The sequence below is a fragment of the Hemitrygon akajei genome, chromosome 15, assembly GCF_048418815.1.
Source record: "Hemitrygon akajei chromosome 15, sHemAka1.3, whole genome shotgun sequence".
Lineage (NCBI taxonomy): Eukaryota > Metazoa > Chordata > Chondrichthyes > Myliobatiformes > Dasyatidae > Hemitrygon > Hemitrygon akajei.
In genome coordinates this window covers 67,176,709-67,202,663 of record NC_133138.1, presented here as the reverse complement: position 1 = coordinate 67,202,663, position 25,955 = coordinate 67,176,709, and the positions used below count along the sequence as shown (strand labels likewise).

The 25,955-nt window shown below is 39.2% G+C and overlaps 1 protein-coding gene across 2 annotated transcripts in view; it reads right to left on the bottom strand.

Annotated features, from left to right (window-relative positions):
- cpeb4b (cytoplasmic polyadenylation element binding protein 4b) overlaps positions 1-25,955 on the bottom strand; it is a 105,694-nt gene that overhangs the window by 35,129 nt on the left and 44,610 nt on the right. Inside the window, exon 4 of one of the 2 annotated variants that reach the window (XM_073067714.1) lies at positions 25,906-25,929. The exons of the other annotated variant lie outside the window; for it this stretch is intronic. Within the exon in view, the coding sequence (XP_072923815.1) occupies positions 25,906-25,929 (24 nt within the window). The remainder of the gene's footprint in view (positions 1-25,905; positions 25,930-25,955) is intronic. 2 annotated transcript variants of the gene reach the window in all.

The window sequence follows — 25,955 nt, the reverse complement described above, 5'->3', positions numbered from 1 at the left end:
ATCTTATATCAAGCAAGAATGGACAAAATTTCCAATTGCAAATCTACTACAATTAGTATCCTCAGTTCCAAAACGACTAAAAAGTGTTATTAAAAGGAAAGGTGATGTAACACAATGGTAAACATGCCTCTGTCCCAACTTTTGTTGAGTGTGTTGCAGCCATCAAATTATAAATTTGTGTATATTTACAAAATACAATTAAGTTGGTCAGTAAAACTATTGAAAATCTTTTCTTTGTACTTTTGTCAGTTAAATAAAGGTTCACATGAATTAACATATCACAGATTTTTGTTTTTATTGCATTTTGGAAAATATCCCAACTTTTCTGGAAATTCATCAACAAGAGGTAATTCATCTTGTTTTCACTTAATGACTTAGGCATTTTTTCCCTATTCTTCTTTACAAAACTGCTCAAGCTCTGATAGATGCATGGGCATCGTGAGTAAACAGCCCTTTTCAAGTCCAGCCACAAATTCACAATTGGATTGAGATCTGGACTCTGACTTGGCCACTCCAGGATATTAACTTCGTTATTTTTAAACTATTCCTGTGTAGCTTTGGCTTCATGCTTGGGGTCATTGCCTTGTTGGAAAACAAATCTTCTCCCAAGTCACAGTTCTCTTGCAGACTGCATCAGGTTTTCCTCCAGGATTTTCCTGTATTTTACTGCAGTCATTTTACTCTCTACCTTCACAAACCTATTCCTATCCTGCTCTCAACTGAGGGTCTGTTATGGCCATGGCACCATGTACTGATCGTGCTCTTAAGTTCATTGCCCCTATTAGCACCAGAATACCCAGACTTCAATCTTCCCGCTCCATCATGGATATTACATTGCTCCTGCATGTTCTTACTGATCATGACATCCACCTTCCTTTCAATTCCACCACTTTCTGAGCTGGTGCTCTGGTTCCCATCCCCCTGCCAAACTAGTTTAAGTACTTTCCTACTTTGTGTTATCAGCACATTATCTCTGATTTAATCTGTTATGCACCCTATCATTTCACAAGTCTGGTTCAGTTCTTAGTGTTCATTTCATTTGGTTACAGGCTTAAAAACCATACTCATTTCATTTACAAGCCTTCTAGGCCCTGCTGCAGTGAAGCATCCCCAGAACATGATGCAGCCACCACCATGTTTCGTGGTAAGGACAGTGTTTTTGATGATGTGTGGTGTTTGGCTTACACCAGAGTGCTTAGTTTAATGGCCAAAAAGTTCAATTTCATCAGAACACATAACCTTCTTCCAGCTGACTTCAGAGTCTCCCACGTGCCTTCTGGCAAACTCTAACCAAGATTTCATGTGGGCTTTCTTTTTGACACTCTCCAATAAAGCTGTGACTGGTGAAGCACCCAGGCAATAGTTGCTGTATGCACAGCCTCACCCATCTCAGCCACTGAAGCTTGTAACTCCTCCAGAGTTGTCATAGGTCTCTTGGTGGCCTTCCTCACTAGTCCCCTTCTTGCACGGTCACTCCATTTTTTGAGGACAGCCTGCTCTAAGTGGGTTTACAGCTATGACATATTCTTTCGATTTCCTGATGATTGACTTAACTGTACTCCAAGTGATAATCAGTGTCTTGGAAAATTTCTTGTATCCATCTCCTGACTCGTGCTTTTCAATAACCTTTTCGCAGAGTTGCTTGGAGTGCTCTTTTGTCTTCATGATGTAGTTTCTGCCGGGATACTGGACCTTCCAGAAACAGGTGTACTTTACAATTGAAATGCCTTGACTGCACACAGGTCTCCAGAAAGAGATTTCCATTTAACTAATTAATGTGACTTCTAAAACCAACTGGTTGCACATCAAATAGGGTGAAAACTTATGCAATCAATTATTTTTGATTTATATTAGTAATTAAGTTAGATCACTTTGTAGAAATCTGTTTTCACTTCGACATGGAAGAGTCTTTTTCTGTTGATCAATGTCAAAGCAAAAGCCAAATTAAATCCACTGTGATCCAATGTTGTAAAACAATAAAACATAAAAACTTCTGGGGGACGACGACACTTTTTATAGACCTAGAGTGCTGGGTCTTTTAAAGAACATTAAGGTAAAAAATTCCCTAGGGCCTTATGTATTATTGAGAGAAGCAAGAGATGATATTGCTGAGGCCTTGACCAATATCTTCATTTCTCTCCAGCCAAAGCGAGGTCCCAGAGGACTGGCAAGACTGGCAAGTAGCTAATGTTGTGTCATCATCCAAGAAGGGAAATGGGGATAATCCTGGAAACTACAGACAAGTGAGTCTCACATCTGTAGTAGAGAGGTCACTGAAGAGTATTCTTAAGGATAAGATTTATGAGCATTTAGAACTTCATAGCATAATTAGGGATAGACAGCGTGACTTTTGATGGGGCAAATTGTGTCTTATTAACATACCGTAGATTTCGCACTACAGAGCGCACCTGATTAAAAGCCGCTGGCTCTAATTTTAGAAATAAAATCAATTTTGTACTTGTACAAGCCGCACCGGATTTTCGGCCGCAGGTGTCCCACGTTGTAATATGAGATATTTACACAGAAAGATATTACACGTGAGGATTTTTTAACTTTTAATTAAATCCATATGGTAACATAAACAAATACATATTGCAAATGCTTTTTTTCGAACCGTGCCTGTAACGCGGCTACTTTTAAATATACGTTTTTTACTGAACAACATTCCAATATCTCCTAACGACTGGTAAAAAATATATTTACTGCAGCCTACCAGGAAAAGTTATTGATCGCCTTTAACTTAAAAGCAGCGTTTTGGCTCCGCCGCTCGCCCCCCACCTTCCCGTTTATCGCAAACCAGTATTTCCCACAAGACGCGGCGAAACCGGGTGTGACGTCATAGCATCCCGCGATGTAGTACAGAAAACAAATATAGTTAAAACACTTCTAACTTTAACTAACAAATGAATTACTAAGCGAAAATATTATAAACTAAATAACTGCCATAAAGGCAGCACAATGCTTTTCTTCGAGTGTTTTCCATGTTGATGAGGGTGAGTACAAATGACTGATTTACAATAATTTAATTGTGAAAGTGCGCTTGATTTATCGTACAATTTCATTGGACCTCTGTGAACTACTCATCAATTTTATTGGTCTACTGTTACGAGGCAAAATGTTTTTGGCGGCATGAAAAAAAATCATGCATTAGCCGCACCGTAGTAAAGGCCGCAGTGTTCAAAGCTGTTCAAAATGTGGGAAAAAAGTAGCGGCTTATAATCCGACATCTACGGTAATCGAGTTTTTAACAGGAGTGGACAAAGGTGGTTGATGAAGCTAGATCTACGGATGTTGTCTACATGTATTTTAAAAAGGCATTTGACAAAATCCCTCACGGGAGGCTATCCAGAAGATTAAGTTGCATGGACACAGCGAATTGGCTATTTGCATTTAGAATTAGCTTGTCATAGAAGATAGAGGGTAGCAGTTGATGGAAATTATCTTGGCTGGAGGTCTGTAAACAATTAAGTGACCTTAATGAAAACATAGAAGGGTAGATAAGTTAGTTTGCAGATGATATGAAGATTCATGGTATTTGGATAGTGTAGTGGACTGCCAGAGAATATAGATCAATTGTAGATTTGGATGGAGAAATGCAGATGGAGTTTAACATTGTCAAATATGAAGTGTTGTACTTTGGGAGATCAAATGTAAAGGGACAGTACACTGTTAATAGCAAGAACCTTAATAGTGTTGATGTGCACAAGAATTTTGGGGTCTAAGTTCATAACTCCCTACAGGTGGCCACACTGTGGTAAAGATGGCACATTTATTACGTTTGTAGTTGAGAAACTGCGTTCAATAGATGGGAAGTTAAGTTGCAGCTTTATAAAACTACATCTGGCATATTGCACTGAATTCTGGTCTCTCCATTATAGGAAGGAGAGTTTTTGAGAGGGTGCAGAAGAGATTTACTAGAATCCTGCCCGGATTAGAGAGCATGTGCTATAGGGAGAGGATAGACAAACCGTTTTTTTCTGAAGTGGTGAAGGTCAAGATTAGATTTGATTGAGGTTTATAAAATGGTATCAGAGGCACAGACAGACAGCCAGTATTTTACAGAGGGTATGAATTTAAAATAGCAGAGGTAGGTTTCAAGGAGATACATTGGGGATGAGGCACCTTTTTATAGAAAATACAGTGGTGCTGCCTGGAATGTGCCGGCAGGGTAGGTAATGGAGCCAAATATGATAAAAGCATTCAACACGTACTAAAGCTGGACAAACTCAGCAGGTCGGGCAGCATCTGTTGAAATGAGCAATCAACTTTTCGGGCCGAGACCCTTCGTCAGGACTGAAGAAGGAGGGGGCAGGGGCCCTATAAAGAAGGTGGGGGGGAGGGAGGGTGGAAGGTGCCAGGTGAAAAACCAATCAGAGGAAAGATCAAGGGGTGGGGGTGGGGGAGAAGGGAGGGGATAGGCAGGAGAGGTGAAGAAGAAATGTAAGGGGAAAGCACTATGGGTAGTAGAAGGCAGAATCATGAGAGAGGTGATAGGCAGCTAGGAGGCAGAGTGAAAGAGGGATGGTGGGAGAGGGAGGGAATTACCGGGTCTCCCTTCCACCATCCCACTTTCACTCTGCCTCCTCTTCCAGCTGCCTATCACCTCTCTCATGATTCTGCCTTCTTCTACTGCCCATAGTGCTTTCCCCTTATATTCCTTCTTCACCTTTCCTGCCTATCCCCCCCTTGCTTCCCCTCCCCCACCCCTTGATCTTTCCTCTGATTGGTTTTTCACCTGGCACCTTCCACCCTCCCCCCACCTTCTTTATAGGGCCCCTGCCTCCTCTTCTTCAGTCCTGACGAAGGGTCTCGGACCAAAACGTTGACTGCTCATTACAACGGATGCTGCCCGACCTGCTGAGTTCGTCCAGCTTTTGTACATGTTGATTTGACCACAGCATCTGCAGTATACTGTGTGTTTCATAAAGGCATTCAAGGCATTCTTAACTAAGCACACAAATTTGCAGGATATGGAAGGATGTGGATATTGTGCAGACAGAAGGGATTAGTTTAGTTGAGCATTTGATTACCAATTTAATTAATTCAGCACAACATCGGGGTTGAAGGGACTGTTCCTGTACTGTATTTTTCTATGTTCTATCCAAATAGCTGAGTGATGAGAGATTGCAGATATCTGAAATGCAGAGGGACCTGGGTGTTCTGATACATGCATCATAAGACTAGTATTCAGATAGAGCAAGCAATGAGGAATGTTAAAAGAATGTAATAATTTATTGCTAGGATAAGTGAATACAAAAGTGGGAAAGTAATACTTCAGATGTATACGACATTGGAAAACTATTCATAAAATTGTTTTTCTTACTTAAGAAAGGATGTTAATGCATTAAAGCAATTTAGGGAAGGTTTACTTGATTAATGCCTGTAATAAGTGCACTCCCTTAGGAAGAAAGGTTGGACAGACTTTGCTTGCATCCGCTGGGGAAGTTCAGAAGAGTGAGGGGGAACTTGATTTTAAAAAAGGACACTGATTGGTCCTGACAAGATGGACATGGAAAAACTCTCTTTTTGTAAAATCTAGAATAAGGGTTCATTGTTTAAAAATAAGGGCGGGCTACCCATTTAAGACAGATAAGACAAAACAATTTCTCCTGGAAAGGCCTGTGAAAGTCTTTGAATATTTTTAAGCCAGAGGTTAATCAAGTTGGGAAAAAAATTATCAAGAGTAGGTGAAAGTGTAAAATTGAGTTTACAACAAGATCAGCTGTGCCCTTATCAGCTGTGCCACTTGGGTGGCAGTGTGAAATGTCAGGAGGATGTTATGAGAATGCAGGGTGACTTGGACAGGTTGGGTGAGTGGGCAAATGTATGGCAGATGCAGTTTAATGTGGATAAATGTGAGGTTATCCACTTTGGTGGAAAGAACAGGAAGGCAGATTACTATCTAAATGGAGTCAAGTTAGGAAAAGGGGAAGTACAACAAGATCTAGGTGTTTTTATACACCAGTCAATGAAAGCAAGCATGCAGGTACAGCAGGCAGTGAAGAAAGCCAATGGCATGCTGGCCTTTATAACAAGAGGAATTGAGTATAGGAGTAAAGAGGTCCTTCTGCAGCTGTACAGGGCCCTGGTGAGACCCCACCTGGAGTATTGTGTGCAGTTTTGGTCTCCAAATTTGAGGAAGGACATTCTTGCTATTGAGGGAGTGCAGCATAGGTTCACAAGGTTAATTCCCAGAACGGCGGGACTGTCATATGTTGAAAGATTGGAGCGACTGGGCTTGTATACACTGGAATTTAGAAGGGTGAGAGCGGATCTGATTGAAACATAAAAGATTATTAAGGGATTGGACAAGCTGGAGGCAGGAAGCATGTTCCCGCTGATGGGTGAGTCCAGAACTAGAGGCCACAGTTTAAGAATAAAGGGTAGGCCATTTAGAACAGAGATGCGGAAAAACTTTTTCACCCAGAGAGTGGTGGATATGTGGAATGCTTTGCCCCAGAAGGCAGTGGAGGCCAAGTCTCTGGATGCATTCAAGAGAGAGTTAAATAGAGCTCTCATAGATAGTGGGGTCAAGGGATATGGGGAGAGGGCAGGAACAGGGTACTGATTGTGTATGATCAGCCATGATCACAGTGAATGGTGGTGCTGGCTAGAAGGGCCGAATGGCCCACTCCTGCACCTACTGTCTAGTGTCTATTGTCTTATTAAACTTGGAAAAGGGATGAATTGCTGAGTAGCCTGCTACTGTTCCAAATAAAATCAAAGAAATCCTTTGGTTTCTCATTAAAAGCCCTGGGAGAGAAGGATTAACTGCAGCACGGGCATGATGAGGTTTATAACCTTGATCACTTTGAGGTCTCATGTTGTGACAATTTTTTCAATGCTCCCTAAATTTGAGGACACCGTAACTTTCATAAAATAATTTTTAGGAAAAGCAACACTTCTTTAATACTAGGAGAAAAAGAGGAAGTAAACTTAGTGAAATTGCCGGTCAAACTGCTATTGAAGTATGACAAAATAAGGTTAAAATGCAATACACAATGTAGATGTCGTTATGCTTTAGACACAAAAATAACTTCTCCTTTGGTTATAAGCAGTGCTGAATGAGTCACTTGCTACTAGACAGCAGCAATATACTGTAGTGTGATGAGAAACTGAAATGAGAATCACTATGTAGGGATAGTATGTGGAAGTGCTTGCTCTTTCCCCAGCTCGCCCAAGCTTCCAAATGTAATCATAGTAAAATATGATAAAACTCATTCATTCCATGGTCTCCATGCTGCTTTAAGAACTACCAAACGCAATTCCACATTCCAGCTACTACAATTCGCAGACCATACTGACAGCTATGAAAATCAGGTAGACTGAGATGCATTGGTGGGGGGGTGGGTGTGGAGACTTGTAGGCTGTCAAAGTAGTAGTTCTGAGTACAGTAGGCTATGCCAACTGTTGGGAGTCAGTTTTCCAAAGGAAGACTACGCTCCTAACAACTAATCAGGAACAAGCTGCACTCTATGGAGGCAAGTGTCGGTGATCTCAGGGCAATGGAAAATCTGCTCTTTTGTCCATCATTTTGTTGAACAATCCATTTTCCTCTGAAGCAAAGAACACAAGAAAATGCAAGTAAGCTCTTCAAGCCTGCCTTACTGATCAATAGGATCACAACTAATCTATCCCCACCTTAAATATTTATTTAGAAATACAGCATGGAACAGGCCCTTCCACCCCAATGAGCTGCAACGCCCAGCAATCCACCTATTTACACTATCCTAATCACAGGACTATTTACCATTTACTACTAACCGGTACATCTTTGGAATATAGGAGGGAGGAAACTGGTGTGTCCGGAGGAAACCCATGAGCTCACAGGAAGGATGCACAAACTTCTTGAAGACTTCTTCGGAATTGAACTCTGAATTCTGAAGCTTCGAGTTGTAGTAGTATCGTGCTAACCACTATGTTATCCTGGTGCCCTGGTATATATCCAGTGATCTGGTTTCTACCACCACTGGGGTGAGAGAATTCCATAAATTCTCTTCCCTCTGAGAGAAGAAATTTCTATGCACCTTAGTTCTAGATGACCAGCACCTACTTTATCATTATGCCCTCTTGTTTGTGACTCTTCCATTAGTGAAAACATCTCAATATTTACCCTGTCAAGCCCCTTTAAGCTATCACTTTATCATTTGTTTAAGGTCACACCTAATTTTTTTTCCTAAAGAAATACACACCCAAATCTGTCTAGCCTCTCATGATAGCACATCCTTTATCCTGTGAATTAGCCTGGTGGATAATCCAGTCTTTGTGCAATCCTTTGGGATTGTATCCTTTTTATGCAAGGGAACTGAAGAGTGCAGTATATTCCAGGGGTGGTCTCACCAACACTGTAACAAAACCTCCCTATTCTTAAACTCCAACCCATTAGTTATGAACATTAACATACTGTTTGCTTTTGCAAAGCCATAGAGCGCTGCACCAAAGAAAAAGGCCTTTCAATCATCTAGTCTGTGCCAAATTGCTATTCTATCTAATCCCATCAACTCACACCTGGACCATAGTTCTCCATACTTCTCCCATCCATACACTTATCCAAACTTCTCTCAAATGTCGCATTATACCTATATACACCACTTCCATGGGCAGCTTATTCCACAGTCGCATCATCCTCTGAGTGTAGAAATTTCCCCTCAGGTTCCCTTAAATATTTCACCTTTTACCCTTAACCTACTGTCTCGAGTTCTAGTCTAATCCAACTTCAGTGGAATGAGCCTGCTTGCATTTATTCCATCTATAATCCTCCTAGTTTTGTACACCTCTATCAACTCTCCCCTCATTCTCCTATTTTCCAACAGATAAAGTCCCAACCTATTCAACCTTTCTCTACAAGTCCATTTGTCAAGTGCCTGCAATATCCTTGTAAGTTTTCTCCATACCCTTTCAATTTTATTGATATCTTTCTTATAGGTAGGTGACCAGAACTGAACATAATACTCCAAATTAGGCCTCACCAACATCTTAAACAACTTTAACATAACATCTCAACTCAAGTATTCAAAAGCTTTGATTTATGAAGGTCAATGTGCCAAAAGTTCTCTTTATGACCTTATCTACCTGTGATGCCACTTTCAAGGAATTACGGATCTGTATTTTCAGATTCCTTTGTTTTACTGCACTCCTCAGTGACCTGCCATTGATTATGCAAGTCTTACCCTGATTTGTCTTCCCAAAGTGCAAAACCTCACACTTAACTGCATTAAATTTTATCTGTCATTTTATAGCCCTTTTTTTCCAGCTGGTTTGGATCTCACTGTGAGCTTTGATAGGCTTCATTGCTGTCCACTGTGTCCCCAATCTTGGTGCCAACCACAAGTTTTTTGATCCACGTTACCACATTATCATCCAGATGGTTGATACAGATAACAACAATGAACACAGTACTAATCCTTGTGCACACCACTACTCACAGGCCTCTAATCAGAGAGACAGCCATCTACCACCACTCGCTGGCTTCTCTTGCTAAACTAATGTTGAATCCAATTGACTACTTCACCCTGAATGCTAAGCAACTGAACTTTCTTGACCAGCCTCCCATGCATGACATTGTCAAAGGCCATTGTCAAAAATCCTTGTCTTTCCTTCAACAATTTTGTATGTAACCTCCTTAAAAACTCTACAAAATTGGTTAATCATACACAAAGACACATTAAATGTTATGTATTGTAACTCCAAAAACTAATCAAAAGAAAACACCACAGCTAGGGAAAACATGTCTATTAGCTTTACTTTAGTGAGGTGTACATATACAACATGGTGGTGTAATGAATTATGTATACAGAGAATGCTTAATCAAACTTTACATTTACAATATTACTGAAATATTAAATAAACACCCCTCTCTGCTTAGCTATAAATTCCAACTCAATATAGAATGCATCTCAACTATATATATCAAATATGAGGTAAACTTAGTGAAATTACACCTGGTCAAACTGCTTTTAAAGTATGGTGAAATAAGGATAAAATGCAATACACAATTTAGATGTTGATTTTACAGTAAAAACTGCTGCTATGCTTCAGACATTAAAAATAACTTCTCCTTAGGATATGAGCAGTGCTGACAGAGTCACTTGCTACTCGAGAGCAGCAATACACAGCAAGAGCAGCAATACACAGGGACTATGTAAGTTGAAAGTTATGATTTACTGTTTTACTGTTTTACAACATTGAATCACAGTGGATTTAACTTGGCTTTTTTGAGGCAGATCAACAGAAAAAGACTCTTACATGTCAAAACAGGAACAGATTTCCACAATCAAAATAATTGATTGCAAAAGTATTCACCCCCTTTACCATGACATACCAAATCTTCACTGGTGCAGCCAATTGGTTTTAGAAGTCACATAATTAGTTAAATGGAAATCTGCTTTTCAAGACCAGTGTGCAGTCAGGGTATTTCAATTGAAAGAAGTAAAAATAAACCTGAATCCGGAAGGTCTAGTCAGTATCCTGGCAAAAACTACGCCAAAGAATCAAAAGAACACTTCAAACAACTCTGTAAAAAGGTTATTGAAAAGCATAAGTCAGGAGATGAATATAAGAAAATTTCCAAGTCACTGAATATCCCTTGGAGTACAGTTAAAAGTCAATAATCAAGAAATGGAAAGAATATGGCAGAGATGTACATCTGCACAGAGCAGGCCATCATCAAAAACCAAGTGACCATACAAGGGGACTACTGAAGGAGGCCACCAAGAGACCTATGCCAAATCTGGAGGAGTTACAAGCTTCAGTGGCTGAGACGGGAAACTGTGCATGCAACAACTGTTGCCCGGGTGCTTCACCAGTTGCAGCTTTATGTAAGAATGGCAAACAGAAAGCCACTGTTGAAAAATGCCCAAATGATATCTCGGCTAGTTTGCCAGAAGGCATGTGGGAGACTCTGAAGTCAAGCTGGAAGAAGGTTGTTTTGTTTGATGAAACCAACATTTAGCTTTTTGGCCATCAGGATATGCTCTGTTTGGCATAAGCCAAACACCACACTTCATCAAAGACATACAGTTACTACCGTGAAGCATGGTGGTAGCTACGTCATGCTGTGGGGGATGCTTCACTGCAGCAGGTCCTTGAAAACTTGTGAAGTTAGAGGGTTAAATGAATGCATCAAAATAAAATGAAATCCTGGAGAAAAACCTGATGCTGCCTGTAAGGGAACTGCGAGTTGGAAGAAGATTTGTTTTCCAGCAAGACAATGACCCCAAACATAACGCTAAAGCTACACAGGAATGGCTTAAAAATAACAAAGTTGTTTTGTTGTTGTTGGAGTGGCCAAGTTAGAGTCCAGACCTCAATCCAATTGAAAATTTGTGGCTGGACTTTAAAAGGGCTGTTCACTCATGATTCCCATGTAATCTGAGAGAGCTTGAGCAATTTTTACAGACAAATGAGGAAAATTTGCAGTGTCCACATGTGCAGAGCTGACAGAATCCTACCCACACAGAATCAAGGCTGTAATTGCTGTCAAAGGTGCATCCACTAAATACTGACTTGATGAGGATGTGCAATTACGCAATCAATTTTTTTGTGTTTAATAACTGTAATAAATTTAGATCAATTTATAGAAATTTGTTTTCACTTTGACACAAAAGAGTCTTTTTTGTAGATCAGGGTGAAAAAAAGGCAAATATACACACACACACACACACACAGAGTATACTGTATAATACAAGTACTTTATAGATAGCGACAGAATAATAAACTTTGAAGTATCCCATTCACGCTTAAAAATTTAATTGCTGTGGAGGATTTTCTTACTTCTATGGGATGTCTTTCCTGACAAGGGAGGTCTCTCTACTTGATAGGAGCAACTTTTGGCTGTGAAACAATCTTAGGTTCTGGGGCCTCCACTGTGGTAGCTGTAGGATTTGACTCTGGAATGGCAAGAAGTGGTTCACCTTTCTTCTCTAACGAATGACTCTACTCTCAACTTATCGATGTCTCCTCTCCAGATGACATCAGCTGCAATCTTCACTGTGTACGAAGTGGTCCAGTTCTGTACTTAATCTTTCCAATTACCTGTACCCAATTTTGATCACCTCTTTAGTCCCTCGCCAGTTCTGCTTAATCATAAATGAAACTTCGATCCTCCTTGTTTGAGGAACCCTCTATTTGTCTTGCCTATGCCTTCTGAAATTGGGTTTGAGGAGATCTATGCATTAGTGCAAGGGATGACCTACAAAGAGCAGAGCTGGTGGGTTGTTGGTTATGCAATGTATTGCATTGTGATATGCAAGGAGGAAATTGGTGAACTTCTAATTCAATGTCAGTGTAGTGTGTTCTGCTGACATTGCTTGCAGTGCATTCTTTAGATTCTGGACAAACCTTTCCGCCATTTATAGCTGCGTGGTATTACACCTGCACCATACATCTTATTCCATTCATTTTTCAGAATGACTGAAACTGCTCAGCAACAAACTGTGGTCCATTGTTGCCGACTAAGCGTTCTGGAACACCAGCCTTTGAGAAAAGGCTTTTCAACACCATCAACTCAGTGTGAGGCTGTACTGGAAGCTATTGGGAACACTTCTGGCCACTTTGTAGCTACATCTATGACTTGAGATTTGTGCCCATGTGCCCACTATTGTTCAGCAGAATCTACATGAATCCTCTGCCAGAGCAATATAGGCTATTCCCATTGAGGGAGAGGCACTGCTCCTGGCATCTTCTGGACGTGTGGGAATGCCAAACAATGCATGGTAAGCCTCTCAATCTGCTGATCTATCCCAGGCCACCAGACAAAGCTTCGAGCCAAAGCTTTCATTTTGATCACACCTAGATGACCAGCGTGTAGCTCTCAGCCTGGATAGTACAACAACTCTCAATCTCCACATAAGCCAGACACCAAAAATAGCAAATTCATCCCAGTGCTGGTAAACTTGGGGGAACTGGAAATTCTGCTGAGGATTGCAGCCATTTTGGGTTGCCATGTATACCTGAGGCAGTTTGGGACCGCTCTCATTTCCCTTTGGATCATCTCTGCTGGAACAGGGGGACTTTCAATTTGCATTAGTGAGAATATGTCAAGAGGAGTGTTCTCTTTTGTAGATTTTTTACCTATTTCTTTTTCCAAGGGTAAATGGAACAATCTAACAGCATTTCCATGATTAATTGTCCTCTTAAATTCAATCTTGTAATTGTGTCCCTCAATAAACAGAGCCCATCTCTGCATTTGTACTGCTGCTGTTAGTGGACCACCCTTCTGTGGCCTGAAAATGGACACTAGTTGTTGATAATCAGTAGTAAGGGTAAACTCTCTCCTATACAAGTACCGGTTGAAACATTTTACACCCCAAACCAGAGTTAAGGCCTGTTAATCCATGTGTAAATTTTCTCTGCCACAGTAAGGAAACGTGATGCAATGGCTTTGGGGCATTCACTTCCATTGGACATAACATGTGACATGATTGCACCTGTACCATAAGGGAAGGTGACACAGTCACGCTTCACTGGACAATGCGGATTATGTTTGAGTATAGTGCCTGATGTCACCATTTACTTTGCCTTCTGGAAAGCCACCTCACACTACTTTGTCCATTGCCATTTCTTCCTGATCTGTAGTAATGAGTTCAAGGGGTGAAGCACAGTGGCCAAGTTTGGCAAGAACTTATTACAGTAATTGACATATCCTAAAAAGGACTGCAACTGTGACCTTGGGGCATCCACCAGTGCTTGATTTTTTTTCAGCAGACTTGTGTGTCAATGTGTGACTACATTAAGTGATGCTTGGTTTAAATAATTCACACTTGTTGCATTATGCTCTAAGCCCATAACCTTCTTCAAAGATTCAAAGTACACTTATTACCGAAGAGTGTATAAATTATACAACCTTGAGATTTGTTTGCTAACAGTTAACACTGTTGAGATTTTGGAGATGTTCCTTGTCATCCTCATCAGTATAATAATGTCATCCAGGTAAATCTGAGTGCCTGGGGTAGCCTTGCAGTATCTGGTGTACAGCTTTCTGCCAGACTGCAGATGCAGATGCTACTCCAAAAATAAGTCTATTATTTTGATAAAGCCCTTTGTGACTGTTTTTGGTGAGAAACAGTTTGGATTCTTCTTCCATCTCCATCTATAGGTAGGCCTCAGTTAAGCTCACTTTGCTGAAGCATTTCCCTCCAGAGAGGTTTTCAAAGGTATTCTCTACCCTGGGTAGATGGTATTGATCTATCTTAAGTACTGGGTTGATGGTGACCTTAAAACGACAAATCTTGACAGACCCATCCTTTTTGGCTACCAGAACTACTGGTGTTGCCCATTGACTCCACTCAACCTTGGAAAGAATTCCTTCAACCTCCATGCAATCTAGCTCACTAGCTACTTTAACAAAGATGGTACAAGAAACTGGATGGGCTTTTTAAAATGAGCGTGTGGCATTTTCATTTAACACTATTTTACTCTTGATATGTTTGAGTTTTCCAATGTCATCTTTGAACACTGCTATGGCATCCAGCAGCTTCCTTAATTCACTTTCAGTTGACTCTATTGCAGTGATTGTGGAATGCAAATTGTGGATGCATCTTCAAACAAGTTGTGATTGGCAGAGACAACTACATCTCCTGTTTTTAAATCACACACAAGCCCAAAGTTGCTTTTAGTAGTTGCTTTCTCTGTTATGAATGTCATTTCCCCAGTACAAGTTCTTAGATGGCTATCCACAGGCTTTGATCAGTATCTTTGAAATACTGTTCAAGGTCAATTTTGTGTAATGACTGAACAGCCGAGCAAATGTTCAATTCCATCTCAATTAATTTGCCATTCACTTCAGGTGTGAGCCATATTGTTTGTCTCATTAGTTTTCACACTGTAAATCCCATGGCTACACAGTCCAGTGTCACTCTCATTATTATTGGATGTTTCATCAACAGCATACAGATTAGTGCTCTTTTTGAAACTGCAGCTTGACTTCTTTTTCTTCTGTGCAGTCCATTTATTTTTCTCTGCCCAACATGCTCTTTGTATGTATCATAACTTCTTGTAATTTCTGTAAGTTTCACCTTTAAACCTGCATTGGTCTGGTGACACGAGCCCCTGCCATAACAGTAACCTAATTTGTGCAGCCAGGCAGGTTTCTATTTAGACTTTACAATTTTGTTCATGCTCACTTTCATTCTGACTGCAATTCACTTGCAGCTCTGGCTGATGATTTTAAAATGAGAGCTGTACTTCAGTTCGGAGCCATTTTTGAATCCTATTTTTTGTTCCAGAAACTAAACGATCTCTCAGTGTATCAGCAAGCCCATTACTGAACTAGTAATGCTCAGATAATTGTTTCAATTCAGTCATATGAGCTGAAATGGACTCCCCTGCCTTTTGATTCTACCTAAGAAACTCAAGTGTTCTGCAATCTACAATATTTTATGTTCTAAATGTCCCTGCATTACATTCACAATATCAGCAAAGCTCATTTTGGTTGGAGCAGTCTAACTTCCAAATAAACTGTATGCTCTTTCATCAAGTGCACTCAGCAAAACTGACACTCGTTTCTCATCAGCTATTCCACTTTAAAATGCAGCTCAATTTCTTCAATATACAACAGCCAGTTATGTGTTGTGCAATTGACCATGTCTATCCTTCCACTGTAACCAGCTATTTCTGCTTTTCTTTATTATCAACACTAAGCACTGTTTATGAACCTGTGAATTTCATTTGTATTCTGCCTTTTTTTTAAACCTTGAATGTCCGTCTCCCCTTGCAAAGAAACATGCTATGCTTCTCAGGTTCATTTTAAAACAACTTGGTTGCCACTATTACGCTTTGTGACTCAAAAAGCTAATCAAAGGAAAAACATGGGAGCCAGTAAATGTATTTACTTAGTTTTACTTCACTGAAGCGTGCAAAAATGACAAGGTGATATAGAGATGTATGCCATTCACATACTTCTTACATATAATCTGTAATGGACCATGTAAATAAAGAATGCTTAATAAAACAATATATTTATGATAGCATTCAAATATTACTGAAATATTACATAGACAGCATTAAGTATCCCTAATTCGGCCCCGTTTATCCAAATGCTTGTACAGTCTGTTCTTCAGAATACCTTCCAATAATTTACCCACTACTGTCGTCAGGCTTACTGGTCTAGAATTTCCTTGCTTTGTCTTAGAGCCTTGCTTGAACAGAACAACATCAGATATCCTCAAGTCCTCTAGCATCTAACCTGTGACTAAAGACATTTTAAATTTCTCTGCCAGGGCCCTGCAATTACTGCACTTATCCACCCTAATTTGTCTCAAGCCAATGAGCATTACTTCTCATGTCCCCCCCTTCAGTTCTACAGACTCCATGTTCCACTCTCAAGGAAATGCAGATGCAGAAATCCATTGAAGATCTCCCCCATCTCTCTTAGCTCCATGCATAGATGGTTATGCTGATCTTTAAGTGGACCAATTTTGTCCTTGCTATCCTTTTGCTTTTAACATATCTGTAAAAGGCCTTGGGATTCTCCTTCATCTTGTCTGCCAGACCAACCTCATGCTTTCTTTTAGCCCTCCTGATCGAACTCCACAACCTATGGGCTCATTTTCAAGAACTTTACAACTCATGTTATCAACTTTTTATCATTTTTTTTTCTTTTTTGTATTTGCACAATTTTGTTGTATTTTGTGCATTGGTTGTTTGTCTGCCTTGGTTCTGTGCAGTTTTTTCATTGATTCTATTGTGTTTCTTTGTATTCACTGTGAATGCCCACAAGAAAATTATCTTAGCATAGTATACAGTGACACATACTGTACTTCGTTAACAAGCTATGAACTTGATTTCCCTCTTGTGTATTCTTGCATTTCTTGTACTTCTCAAGTACCTCGTTTGTTCCTTGCTGCCGACACCTGCCAGACACCTTCTTCCTAACCAAGTCCTCAAAATCTGTCAAAGATCAAGGGACTCTACATCAATTAGCTTTACCTTTTATTCTAATAGAACATCAAGTTTGTACTCTCAATATTTTCACTTTTGAAGGCCCCCCACTTACCAAACATCCCTTTGCCAGAAAACAACCTGTCCCAATCCACAGATCCTTTCTGATGCCATCAAAACTGGCCTTTCTCCAATTTAGAATCTCAACCTGAGGACCTTTCTCTAATTGTCTTGTAACTAATGGAATTACGATCACTAATTCAAGTCTTCCCTTAAACACACTTCTGGCATCTGCCTTGTCTTGTTCCCCAATAGTAGATCCACTGCTCACTGTAGTTGAAACCTCCCTACATTGATTAAGGATATTTTCCTAAACACATTGGACAAAATATCCCATCCAGCCCTTTTACAGTATCGTAATCCAGGTCAACACGTGCAAAGTTAAATTCATCTATTACCACAACATTTCTTGTCTTGCAACTATTTGCTATCTCTACAAAATGGCTCCTCTAAATCCTGCTGACTATTCACAGGCCTATAATATAATCCCATTAATGTGTCATCTGTTTCTTATTCTTCAGATCCACCCTTATAGCCTCAGCCTATAAGACTTGAATTAGTGATCGTAATTCCATTAGTTACAAGACAATTAGAGAAAGGTCCTCAGGTTGAGATTCTAAATTGGAGAAAGGCCAGTTTTGATGGCATCAGAAAGGATCTGTGGATTGGGACAGGTTGTTTTCTGGCAAAGGGACTGGCACACCAGTCTGCCCTGTCTGAGCACTGCTGTGACATTTTCCCTGACTAGTAATGCTACTCCTCCCACTTTAATACTCTCATGTCTAAAACAATGGAACCCCAGAATATTAAGCTGTCAGTCCTGCCCTTTCTGGCTATAATATCATAATCACACATGCTGATTCATGCTCTAAGCTCATCTGCCTTGACTATAATACACCGTGCATTGAAATAGATGCAACTCAGAACACTAGCCCCACCACACCTACTCCATTAGTTCTTAACTACTTGTTGGACCTGTCTTAACTTTTGGATTGATGCCTGGAATACCCAGATCCCTCAAAACTACACGCATTTGCATAATAATCCACCTTTGATTCCTCTTACTGACAGTTTAATATTCTCATCACTATTTAAATCTTTCCAAAGCCTTACCATGCACACCTTGCAGCTCTAAATTCCAGCAAATACCTTATTCCTCTTACTCTCACCTCTTAAGCACTGAATCATCATTGTATTGCACAATGATAGGTAGCTATGCATTCAATACATGGGTGTTGTTCCCAAATTACATGACATGCCACCTAGAATTACAAAGTATACAAAACTAGACTGTTTAATCCATGACAATCTCAAATAGACTATATTGCTCCCATAAATCTTTATTCAATCTGTTGTTAATGTTGAAGAGTTCTACTTCAATGATCAGCTTCAAAGTCTAATTCCAGTCTCATCATTCATTATGGGAAAAGATCAATTGCCTATTTTGTATCCTAAATCTTTCATTTCATCATTATTTAGAAATTTTATCCACTGGAAAAAGTTTGTAGCTGAATAAACATATGGTGCCTGCTTCAGCAGAGTGGCAGGCCTGAATTCATTTTGATCAAAGGATCACCACTTCAAAATATGTTTGAGACCCAAGCACCTATGTGTAAAGCTTCAAAACAGACCTTGGAGTCTGTATGCTCAAAGAACCTTACTTTTACACTATCATTATTGAGCAAAAATGGATGAATTGTGTGAAAAATCAAAAACAAAACTACTCAGCAGACAAGACAGCTTCAATCAAATTCTCCAACTTTTGGTAACTTGCTCCTTCTTTCTGTCTCTATTGAAATATGCCATTTGTGCCTGTCTTTATTTTGGCTCAGTTCTTCCTCATCCCTTTCCCCTTCCCTATTTGGATAATCTGACTTGTTGGCCATGTCGCACAACATTACTATTAGCAGCACATTCCACAGATGAAGTATAATACACTCCTAACTGCTTTTTAACTGCAACATTGTAATTTGGTCTCACTATTCTCCATCATCTATCCATCCCTCCCCTATTTGTCTGATGCTAAAAGCTAACTTCTCTTTTCCATTTCTGAAAAGTTCAAGACCTGAAAAGTTAACTTCTCTTTCCACAGATTTCAACTGACCTGCTGTTACCAGCACTTCCAGAATAATGGTAGCTGCATTGATTACAGAGTCTCTGGTATGGAGACAGTCACAGGATTTGTGGCAAGAGATGCACAAGGATCAACCAGAGGTGCAATCCCAGTATTAAACTGGGTAAATCTCCTTTAAATATCAGCACAGGAATCTAATTAAGGCTTGCTATGATGCAATCTTCTCTGGCCATGCATGCGTGGGCCAAATATTTAAATACACAGCACTGCAGATACCCTTGAACAAATGTATGCTTGATACTCAGGCACAAAAAGAGATTTTCCTTTGATTTAAAAAAATAAAATTGAATTGTGTACTGCATAAAACACTGTGAATTTTTAGGTCCATTTCTCTTTACTGTCCAAACTCTTGTATTGCATCATACTAACCAATAATGTTCTATCATTTGTGTCTATTGTTCCTCTCCTTGAACTAAACAGTTCACTGTTGCACTTTACAAAATCTATTTAATTTACATAGCAATAATCCACGTAATGAAGTCATCCTGCATTAGCTCTATAGAAATTTTATTTTGTGCATTAAAAAACCACACTTCATGTTATGAAATAGGATTAGTTTGTATGTTTAAATACAATAATGTTAATACTCAATTATTGAATTCAATAATAATTTGGATCTAGAGATGATAAACAACTTGGGAGATTCTGTTTCTTTATGCAGTTTATATTCTCTTGCCAAACACAAAACATCTGATAATAGCTATAACTGTTCAAAACTTATGTACTGATTGGTATTCTTGCCAAAATTTCCCAAGGTATTTTACAAAAGGGTAGAACAATGTTACAACATACTCATTTGTGTATTGATTTCTCACCATAACAAATAATTTGGCTTTTGAAAACATATTCACATTGATGATCTTTCCCTCAATATAGCCATAATAATTACCACAGCTGTTAGCACTGGGTGTCCTCTTGTGAGGCCAGGTGAGAAGAAACAAATATTTTGCAACTGTTTAACCAGAAAAGCTTGAAACCTTTTTATAATATTCTCTATGCTTCAGGATGCACAAAATGAAATCAACAGCAATTGCGTTGACCTCAGAAAACACATTTTTAGTTGCAAATTAAAAGACCGAGTTATAAATATTAACTTTCAAAAGAATGTAAAATGGGGAATCCCAAGTAATTTTCATGGCCTCCAACAGATTGAATATTTAAAATTAAAATCCCTGCCTTACCTAGATAATCCTCTTTAAATGGTTTCTTTTTTTTTGGTTTCACATTAACTCAATCTGGTGCTATTTTATCCCACTAAAGTTAGGCCTTCACTTCAGCAAACAACTATAAAAAAGCATTAGAATTTATAAAACTCACAGAAAATCCAAGATCCCATTGAGATTTTTTCAAATCAAAACTGAATCAGGCAGCGCACAAAAATGCGACACTCACAACTTGATTATTCCATTACTACATCATGCTAACATTTAGCATGGGAGCAACATAGCAAAGACATCAGGTCAAAAATGGTTGATTATGAGAAAGTAACTTTGTTTATATTCCTAGACAGGTGAGGATTAACCAAGTTTACGCCACAGTGATTAAAGTATTTAATAGTGAGAAACCAGGTTCCTTGACATTATTATAGCCAGGGGAGGTAGTAGGGATAAGTTCCTACTACCTATTAAATGCTCTCAATGGCATCTGTCTCAAATAGCCTCTGACAACCAACACCAGCTTCAAATGTGGCTTAGCTATTAAGCCCAGCATAACTGTTTCTACTAACCGGAAAAGAGGCAAGGGTGGCTTACAGGCACCTTAAAACCAGTTGCTTTGGGCAGATGAGGGCTTATCAGCCATGGCTGGCAGCTCACCTAGAAGGAAAACTCAAACCTCTGCTGCCTTGCAGCTATAACCACTCACGGGGAAGGCATCAGGAGTAAATCCCAAGGAAGAATCCAGAGCTGGAGCCCTTAAAGCAGTCCTACATGAGTTCAATGCTGACTGGCAACTCCTGTGACGCTGATGGTACCAAACTATATCAATCTCTGCCGTTGCTTTGATTCATCAACTGTGTGGAAAAAGGGAGTCTGCTACATGGGCGAGACCTTGCCCTCCATATCGTACTGTCCTGGCTTGCATATCATGTAGGCAGCTGAGATGCAACATCTGTGGTTGACCCCAACCAAAAGAGGGCCTTAACCTCATCAGTGAGAAACCATTTGTGTTGTGTAATACCATATTGCTTAATTACAGTGCCCATATAAAGTATTCACCCCGCCGAAGTTTAAAATTTTATTGTTTACAACATTGAATCACAGTAGGTTTAATATGGCTTTTCTGACACTGATGAACAGAAAAAAAACAACTCATGTCAAGATGAAAACCCATTATAAAGTGATCTAAATTAATTACAAACATAAAACAATAATTGCTTGCATAAGTATTCACCCTTAACATGACACCAAGTCATCACTGATACAGCCAATTCATTTTAGAAGTCACATTATTGGTTAAATGGAGATTTCTTTTTGGAGACCTGTGTGCAGTCAAGGTGGTTCAATCAATTGTAGTAAAAGAAGCACACAGATATTTGGAAGGTCCAATGCTGGTAAAAACTACACCATGAAGACAAAAGAACACTCCAAGCAACTCTGAAAAAGTTATTGAAAAGCACAAGTCAGGAGATGGATATAAGAACATTTCCAAGTCACTGAATATCCCTTGGAGCAGTTAGTCAAGGAATGGAAAGAATATGGCACAGCTATATGAATCTGCCTAGAGCAGGCTGTCCTTTCAAGACCTTGTGAGAAAGGGGCTAGCGAGGGATTCCACCAAGAGACCTACGACAACTCTGGATGAGATACAAGCTTCCATAGCTGAGGTAGGAGAAACTACACATACAACAACTATTCACCAGTCACAGTTTTATGGGAAAGTGGCAAAGAGAAAGCCACTGATGCAAAAAAACTCACAAGAAATCTTGGCTTGAGTATGTCAGAAGTCCTGTGGGAGACTCTGAAGTCCACTGGAAGAAGGTTCTATGGTCTGATGAAACCAAAACTGAGCTTTTTGGCCACCAGATTAAATGCCATGTTAGACATAAACCAAATAGCCCACATCATCAAAAACACACCATCCCTACCGTGAAGCATAGCGGTGTCCGCATCATGCTGTGGGAATGCTTCATAGCAGCAGGACCTCGAAGGCTTGTGAAGGTAGAGGGTAAAAATACAGAGAAATCCTGGAGTAAAATCTGATGCTGTCTGCAAGAGAACTGCAACGTGGGAGAAGATTTGTTTTCCAGCAAGACAATGACCCCAAACATAAAGCCAAAGCTACATCAGAATGGCTTAAAAACAACAAAGTTAATATCCTGGAGTGGCCAAGTCAGAGGCCAGAAGCCAAACCAATTGAGAATCTGTGGCTGGACTTGAAAAGGGCTGTTCACTCATGATTCCAATTCAATCTGACAGAGCTTGTGCAGTTTTGTAAAGAAGAATGGGAAAAAAATTGCAGCATCCAGCTGTGCAAAGCTGATAGAGACCTATCCACACAGCCTCAAGGCTATAATTGCTGCCAAAGGTGCATCCACTAAATACTGACTTGAACAAGGTGAGTAATTATGCAACCAACTATTTTGTGTTTAATACTTGTAATAAATATAGACCAATTTGTAGAAATTTGTTTTCACTTTGCCATGAAATAGTCTTTTCTTTAGATCAATGTCAAAAGAGCCAAATTAAATCCACTGTGATTCAATTCAGTAAAACAATAAAACATGAAAACTTCTGAGGGGGGGGGGGGGGTTGAATACTTTTTATAGGCACCGTATATTGCAACTAAGACATGACCACCGTACATACTAACGTGCACTAATATTAAGTGAGGTGGTTCTGGAATACTTCTGTGCCTCTTCTTCCTGTACCCAACCCACCCCAACAAAAAAAAGTGTTTGATCTTGTTTTCCACAAGGAAACTAACAAGAATAGAGAATTAAAATCTATACAAATCAAATGTAGAGGCTGTAACTTTGCGTACAATCCTAACAAATCTTTTGATCAAAGTGTTCAATTATACATTTGCATCTTTTGAATGCAAATTAATTTGCTATCAATTTTGCTGTTGATGCAAAGGCATGAACATTAATGCTATTTGCAATATATTCTTACTTTTTATTTTAAGACTTAAGATTGTGAAAAATGTTTTCAATGGGAATAATACTGCTGATAGCTAGTATCCTTTTAAAAATATGCATTAAGGAAGCAGACAAACTTGAATTCTGAACTAAAAAGGTAAAATCAATATATTTGTAAATATTAAACTTAATAAAAAATTAAACCTGCAGTTCCAATTTGGTGAACATTTTCCTTAAGATTGTTAATACAAATGTTAAACTGTATTTGTACTGTTGAAACATGAGATTTGAACAATGTTTGTGAAAAATTAACATTGACTATTCATACAGCAACGTGAAAGGAACACAGCAAGAACACTTGGTGGAATGCAACAGTGCAAGAGAACATAAAACTACCAAGGTTATGTTAATTGAAGGAATGGAGAACAGAACAGTTTTCAGGAAGTAGATTATTTTCATACAAAATAGAGAATGCATAAAGGAAATTTTTCGTGTGTCACAATTACACATATCATAAACAGCTGGCAAAATGTTCAGTTCGAATTACAGGCCCACAGATATTTTAATTTCACCTTCAACTCGGCATCCTACAAGGACTCTGTCCCAGTTTCCTAATTTCTCCTGCTCTGTTGTATCTGCTCCAATGATTGGTGTTCCATACCAAAGCTTTCAAGATGCTTTCTTTTCTCTCAACTCTGCCTCTAAGTTGACAGAATACTCAGCTGCATCTGTTCTATTTTGCATATTTCTGTTCCATTCCCCCCCACACCTAGAACTCAGCTATGATATCTTAGACAAGTGCAAATTTGTGTTGTAATTTTGTAAAAGAGGGTAGGACTTGCAAAGTAGCAGGACCGCAGGGAGTGTTGTAGAAACAGTGAGACTTAGGAGGTGCAAGTACATCATTCCCTGAAAGTGACAACACTAGCTGAGAGGCTTAAAGCAGCATTTGGCACACTTGCCTTTACTAGTCAGAGCATCGAGTATAGATTTGGGACGTCATATTACAATTGTATAACATGTTGGAAAAATTGTATCTGAAGCGCTGTGTGCAATTCTGTTAGCTAACTATAGGAAGGGTATCATTAGGTCGGAAAGGATGCTAGAAGGATTCAGGTGGTTGTTACCAGGGCAGAAGGGTTTAAGTTTAAGGAGAGACTGGAGAGGTTAGGGCTTTTTTCTCTGAAGCATAGAAGGCAGGATTCTATAAAATTAGGAGGGACATAGAAATGTCAGTCTTTTCCTCAGGGTAGAGAAATCTAAAACTAACAAATTAAGATTTCAGATGAGGGGAATTTTTTAAATGAGACTTGAAGGGCAATATTTTTCATATAGAGGTGTTAAGTATATGTTACCAGAGGAAGTGGTAGAGGCAGATGCACTTTGGACAGGTATTTGGATAGAAAAGGTTTAAAGGAATATGAGCCAAACATGGGCAAATGGAACTAGTCTAAGGTGTGCTGGTCAGCATGTACAGGTTGGGTTTAAGGGCCTCTTTTCTACGCTGTAGAACTATGACTAGGGCAGGATTCCCCTTGCCCCCACTTTCCACTCCACCAGACTCAAAGTGACTGAATATTCTCTAATTTCTGTAATCTTCAATAAGATTCCAGAGAATAAACTAAAGAGCCATGAATGAAATGGGTCCTTTTGTATACCTAAAGGGTGGGAATAAAGGGACCACAGCTCCTTAGTTTATTCTCCCCCAAAATACCAACACTTCTCACAGCAACTTTCCATGCTACATCTGACATTTTAACTTCCCTTTTCACCATCCAGAGCGAAACAGCAGTAATCCATTTGTAATACTTCCAATTTAATGTACTGCACAAGGTGCTAACAATGTAGCCTCCTCTGTATTAGGGTAACCATGTGTAGCTGACCATTCACAGAACATCTTCATTCCATCTGCAAGGGTGACCCAAGAATTTATAGCTACAGTTAAAACTTCAATCTCAGTAACCCCCACAGTCTTTGGCCTCTCACATTGAAAATGGCAATTGAGCGCAAGTTTCTGGAATAGTATCTTATCTTCTGAACCAATACATTCACATCCATTAGGATTCAGCACAAAGTTCAACCATTTCCAAATGCCAGTCTTTCCAGTTACCATCAAAATTTGTCAGATCTCATGAAAAGTCATCAAACTGAATCATTAAATACTTCCTATCTTCATTGTTCTGCTAGATATTTCCAATATTTTGTTCCTGTACTATTTTCAAAAGCATTATAATATTCCAAAACTCCATAAAGCCTTCAAGTTGTGCAGCAGTTTATCAGAACATTGAACCAACTATTAAACTTTGTTGGATCCAAATTTGTAACAATATCAAATGAAGTACATATTAAAAAGGATTTTTTTTCTGACTCAGAAGCTCAAAGATATTGACAGAACAAACTAGGTAGCAGGGTTATTTTAAGATTTCCCTCTGCCCCCTCCCCCCAATAAGCAGATCTGCTCTAAATTCCTCTCCAATAACTCTAGAAAATTAAAATGTATTATAATATTGGTCAATATACTCATGAAATAGAAGTAGAAACCAGCGTCATGAATCTCAGAAATTAGAAAGATCGTGTCTACAATTATATGACATATTTACACTGAAAATTAGTTTTATTTTAAGCAAAATACACTTGTTTGCATATGAAACTTAAAATACTTATTTGAAGTGATGTGTAAAAAAAGTGATTAAATACTAGTCCATTGTTCTGAGATGCAATACTATGAATACATTACACTAATTTTCAGTTTTACCTCTCCTTCGCCCATATGTCCTTGCTGCATGTAAACAGAAAGAAAATACT